The sequence below is a fragment of the Marmota flaviventris genome, chromosome 15 (assembly GCF_047511675.1).
Source record: "Marmota flaviventris isolate mMarFla1 chromosome 15, mMarFla1.hap1, whole genome shotgun sequence".
Taxonomy (NCBI): Eukaryota; Metazoa; Chordata; class Mammalia; order Rodentia; family Sciuridae; genus Marmota; species Marmota flaviventris.
In genome coordinates this window covers 22,223,992-22,229,991 of record NC_092512.1, presented here as the reverse complement: position 1 = coordinate 22,229,991, position 6,000 = coordinate 22,223,992, and the positions used below count along the sequence as shown (strand labels likewise).

At 39.2% G+C, this 6,000-nt stretch overlaps 1 protein-coding gene across 1 annotated transcript in view; it reads left to right on the top strand.

The window, feature by feature from the left end:
* The first annotated feature begins 3,255 nt into the window (after nucleotides 1-3,255).
* Slc30a8 (solute carrier family 30 member 8) overlaps nucleotides 3,256-6,000 on the top strand; it is a 36,947-nt gene continuing 34,202 nt past the window's right edge. The window contains exon 1 of the mRNA XM_027953015.1: nucleotides 3,256-3,326. Coding sequence (XP_027808816.1) covers nucleotides 3,256-3,326 — 71 coding nt within the window. The remainder of the gene's footprint in view (nucleotides 3,327-6,000) is intronic.

Below are 6,000 nucleotides of genomic sequence, written 5' to 3'. Positions count from 1 at the left end.
TGGTTTGGAAGCCAGTTGCCTAGGAAACTGAGATGAGCAGCATAATGCTCACCCAAACCAACTGTCAACAAGAGAGGGGATTTTCTGATTTGATCCAAGCTGCTTTCCAAATATATATACCTTGTGCCTCTAGTGGAGCCTATAGGGCCGTTGGCCCTTGGTGAGCATGCAGGAGTGGGCCACAAGTTAGTGGATAGGAAATTTTTCATCAACTGTGCTGACAAAATATTTGGGAGGGGGCATTATGCTGCCCTTAAAATGAGTTTGTAAGAGGATAAGGTGATCAAGTGAAGAAGAATTTACATAGCATAACATACAGGCAGTTGGTGATCATAACTTATGTGCATCCACATTTATAGCAGCAACGCTTACCTTTTTTTTTTTTAACATAAAAGTTTCATTTGCTACAATCCACTGCTCCCTGCTCTTACTCTACGCACACCAGATGCTCTGGTTTATAGTAATTATCTTCAAGAGTAGCACTTAGACATTCATAAATCCTTGATGAAAATGGTATCTAATTTCTCAAAACTTTTAAATGATGCATATTTAATTTTTAATCTGGAACGTTATCATACATGTTCACACATATATTTTGTAAGTCTGTATGTACATATTTTAGTTGAACCATTTTAAATTGCTGATATTAGAGACTGTGACAATAATAGCAATTTTGTATAGTTCAACTCATAAATACATAGAAGAAATTATAGAATAAGATTTTTTTTGAAATTTTTTCCCCCAGTTTTTCATGGATCTCCTACTCCCTCTTTCCCTTCTCTACTTCATACTTCCCTATATCCTATCCTATCCCACCCTCACTCTCTTTTTGCCCCGCGGGCAATCCACATTATAACCAACTATATAACTTCTACACTCCTTGTTATAGTTTGGGTCTGGAATGTTCCCCAAAGGCTAATGTGTTTAAGACTTTGATGCCCAATGCAACATTACTCAGAGATGGGGCTTTGGGGACGTTACTGGGTATGAGAGCTCTGATCCCATCAGTGGATTAATCCATTCAAGGATTCGTAACTGAATGGATTTTGGGGAGGCAGTGGAACCTACCTGGAGGGAGTAGGTCCTTGAGGGCTTACTCTTGGTGACTATGCTTGTCCCTGGCCCCTTCCTTTCTCTCTGTTTCTCTGCTATATGAAGTGAACAGCCTTCTTCCGCCAGGCCCTTCCACCATGATGTTCTGCCTCACTCAGACTCAAAGCAATGAAGTCAGCCAACCATGAACTGAAGCCTCTGAAATTGAGCCAAGTAAGGCTTTCCTTCTTTAAGTTGTTTTGTCAGGTACTTTTCACACTGATGGAAAGCTGATTCACACACTCACAGACTCAGATAAAAGTATGTCTATGTATCCATGTTCATACTAGTGAGAAAAGCTACGATATGGAATCTCTGACTCCAAGATTATTTGGGGGTTTGTTTGCTTTGCCTGTTATCTATAGCTAGATATTCTTTTTCCTGCCTATGAATATTGCTTCTCTTTCCTCCTATCATTAATGGATTTCAGCCTGTTTTTAAATATTCCCCTTATTGTTTTTTTTAACATTAATTCACTTGAATTCTAATTCTCTTATATGTGCTAGAAACTACTTACAAATGATTCAAGCTGTAAAGCATGGTACCATTTCACAAAAGTGGGTTCATTCTTCTTTTCTGGTTTCCCAATTTTGCCTCCACAGCGTAACCTATTATTTTGCAAAGTTAAGGATAAGCACTTTGAGAAGGAAATACTTTGGTCGGTCTTCTGTAAAAGACCCAAAATTTCATGCCATTTCCCTCAAGGACAGATGACCTCCCCAGAGTTATTTCTCTGGTTCCCCACCATCAACAGAAAGTTAAAAGTCAGTTAGGCAATAGGGCCATATGATTACACCTGGTGATTTATGTCATATGTGATGGTCTTTGAAGTCTTATGATTTGTAAGGGGCAGTTCCACCACAGAAGTGACAGGAGCTCTTACATTCTTCCTCTTAGCCAAGGGCAGCTTCTCTTCTCACTGCCAACTTCCATCACGATTGAGCCCCATTCTTCTGATAGGGGATGATATTTATCTTAGTGAGAGAGCTTCACTCAACAAGATGGGAAATTTTCTGTGACACTGGGCCACAGGGTTATTCTGGGACTATACCACTGTTTTCAACAGAGGGAGAAGGCAAGGAGGGCTCAGGGTCAGGGGCTCACCGCTTTTTCCATTCCGCCCTGACTTACCTCTTTATGCATCTGTGCAAGTCTGTGGTCACATACAAATACCTCCTGTTGACCTAGCGCTTGTCAATGGGTTATAGCTCCTTCTCCTGTGTGGAAACGAAGCGTTTTGTAATGAAGTAGAATGTCAATTACCAGGAGCTGTGAATTGAAGGTCTCTGGGGAGCAGTTCAGAAAGCTCCGTTCCTGAGAGCTGTGATTGGTATGCCTGATAGGGTTTCCTGGGTGAGTCATTTATCCTCAGTAGTGTGGACCCTGGCCAGGGAGAACACGATTCACTCCAGTTCTCCTGTGAGTGAGGGATGTTATTTACTTGGAAGCAGAGTCTACCCTTCTTCTGCCTGTCAAAGGGTTTCAAAGCTGCTGTACCAGGAACAGGTTCAGAACACCGACTTCAGTGACTAGTGACCCTTGTCCTCCCCTTCAGTAGAAAAATTCCTAAATAGTCCTAGGGGAAAAGAAGCAAATCCTGACAACTGCTTGCAGATCATCTTAGAACTCAGGCCCAGAAGAAATGTTTTTAGGTAGGAGGAAAGAGTGAGGCAAAATAAATAAATGAATAAAAAAGGAAAATAAAATTTAAAAATCCAAGAGACTGGTGTACAGAAGGGTAGCTATTTGTAGCTCACTCAGGTGTGCTCTGAAGGTCAAATCCCTACATCAGCATTTGGTAGGAAACCCTTAAGCTTCTCTACCTTTTAGAAAGCACAATTTAATCTCTCCCTCCTCTCTCTCTCTCAAACACACACACACACACACACACACACACACACACACACACTTCATACTTCATATGATCCCACCTGCAAGTCTCCCAGGGAGGCAGTTTCTATGGCCAGGTGATGTTCCAAGGAGGCTGTAATTTCATAAACCTACCAAGAAGATTGACGTGGGAGGCTCCTTAATTTAAGTCCTGGAAGGCTTTTTCTATTTTCTTTGGGAAGTGTGTGAATAATTGCAGTGCGGCTTTGCGTCCAAAACTGGACAGTGAATCAAACAACAACGTCGACAACAACAGCTCTTATCCGGGCCACCATGGAGTTTCTTGAAAGAACTTCCCTGGTGAATGACAAAGCCCCTAAGATGTACGCCTTCACACTAGACAGGTAACAGACATCTCTGTCTGCTTCTTTCACTTTCCATGCCTTAAATATTCAACAAATGCTCGGATGCTGTTGCTTCTGAGTGTTTTGCAACTTGGGGGCATTTGGGAACATTTTAGAAGCAACTGATTGACTCATATAATACATACTCTGAAAAGTGCAATACTCTATATAGTTGATTTGATTCCTTAAATATCTATTAAGTGCATGATGAAAACATTTTTAGTAAAGCATTTTTTCCTCTGGTCTTTTTTATTTTACAGAAAATAGACATATACCATCTAATATATTTGCTTTTCCTTCTCTCAATTACTCTCCAATTCTAGATCATAAAATGTATTAGTTATATTTAGAAACAATTAAGTCTTTACTACAATGGGGGAAATTATGGTTATATTGATCATAAAATTAATTATTTTATATCAATAGATATGTTATAGTAAACATTGCAAAATTTAATGTTCTACAGTTTCAATTCCTTTTACTATCTCCCACAGTGCTATATGCAATGTACTTGTTCATTTTTTTCATATTCAACAAATATTGATTGGATGTACCTGTGCTAAATTTTGGATGTATGACAAAAAAGAAAATATTCCTGGTCCTAGGTTTCTGTCCTCTTGAAACTTTAGAGTCTATTGTAGAATACACATAAGAAAGGGCAATTAAAAATAGCATGCTGGGGGCATTTGATGAGACTACATCAAGGGAACCTAGGTCTTGGTTGAACTTTGGCTTCAGAGCTTTTTTTCCTCCAGAAGTTAACAGCCTAAGGATTGGAAAATAAAATGGAATTGGAGTAAGTTTGGGGGTCCCTGCATAGAATGCGGGATCAGAGAATGTATATCAGATTGAGACCATGGCACAGTAAAGAGAGAAACGTATAAGAAAGAGATCTTGGCGTGTTTTGGAAGATCAATCAGAATGGGGACTTATGAGAAACACACTCAGTATATACAAATAAATGAATTAACATCTGAAATGAATTCACCTTGGGAACAGAATTTAAGAGAATACTTACTCTTAAATAACATGTAAATATGTAATGCTTTTGTTTGTTTCCTGGAACCAAATTAATATTATAAAGAATAGCAATATATGTTTGATAGCATCAAATATTTTAGTAACTGCAAAGCAATTTTTTTCTAAAGGATATTTATAAGTTTGCTTTTAAAAAAACTATTTAACAAAGAATCTAGCATCTGTATTATCTCATATTAGAATAGCTATTTCTTAGATGAGATGTAATTTATTTTGGTCATGAACACCAAAAACAAAGCCTTATGTTAAGTCAGGTAGAAATTTTGGGTGACAAATTTTTAACACTAAGGACATTGCTAACAGATCATCTCTATGTCATAGAAACCACAGTATTTCTTTTCTTGTTAAGATAGACTATTAGCACTCTGTGGCCTGTGCGTGCGCACACACAAACATACACACACACACACACACACACACACAAAACCATTTATTGTTATAGTTCTCATTCACCTCATCAATGGGCATGGTTTTCAAGACATAGTATTTTTCGAAGTCATCTTTATTTGCTGGTCAAATAAAAAGACTAAATCTGGAGATGATTTACCCTGCTCCTTCTTTTTACTAGGTAGGCAATGAGTACCAGAGATAGCAAATGCTTTGTTTAAGGTCAGATGGCTCAGTACGGCAGAGCTGAGATGCAGACCCAGGCCTTCTGTTTGTCAGCCTAGGACTCCCCTTTCATCTGCACCTGCACGTCCATCACGTGCCCTCTGCATCCTTCACCTAGCTCCTCCTGAGGTCCTGTACATCTCAGTTCTCCCGCTCATTTCCTTTGCATACCTCGTCCATCTCCTTTGTCATGTATTTTCCCCTGTCTCTATTTCATAAATGACTTTGTTCCTTCATATTCCTTCTCTTTTCTCCTTCCTTTCTTTTCTTCTACTCATCACTAGATTGCTATTTAAAGTTTTACCTACTGTTAATTAATCTGGAGGAAACTTTACCCTGTAATTCCACAAAGGGAGTGTTTCATGTATCTGTTGTTATCCAACAAACTATCCCCAAATATGGTGGCTTGAGCAACATTTCATTTTACTACTCATGATTCTGTAGTTTGGAATTGGGGTGGACTCCATTTGGAATCTCTTGGCTTTTCCTAGGAGGCTGCATTCTACTGGTGTCTGAGCTGGGTAGCAAGGTCCAAGATGGCTCCACCTGCATGCCTGGGTCTAGGTGCTGGCCTTTGTCTATGGTCTTGTTCTTCTTCCCATGGCTTCTTTCTGTTTATGGTGACTCACTTTATCAGGTTAGCCTGGAATTCTTTATATGGCAGTGCAGGGTAGCAAGAAAGCAGCTGTGGATACTGACAGCTCTCAGATAGGCTAGGTCCAACCCTGGCAGAGCATCATTTTTACCACCCTTAATGGATTAAAGCAAGTCTCAAGATTCAGATTCCAGAGGTGGGGCAAAAGATTCCAACTATTGATGGCATGTATAGATAGGATGAAAAGTCATTGGAGTTCATTTTATACACATTTTTACTACAAGAAATCTTAGTAGTGGGCCCTGTAGGTACCATGAACACTATTGTGCACTCTTCACTTTCTTCTCAATTCCTGTTTCAGTAATGGGATTCATGGTAGCAAAATGATATTTGTGTAAAATTGACATACACAATTGATATGTTTTCTTG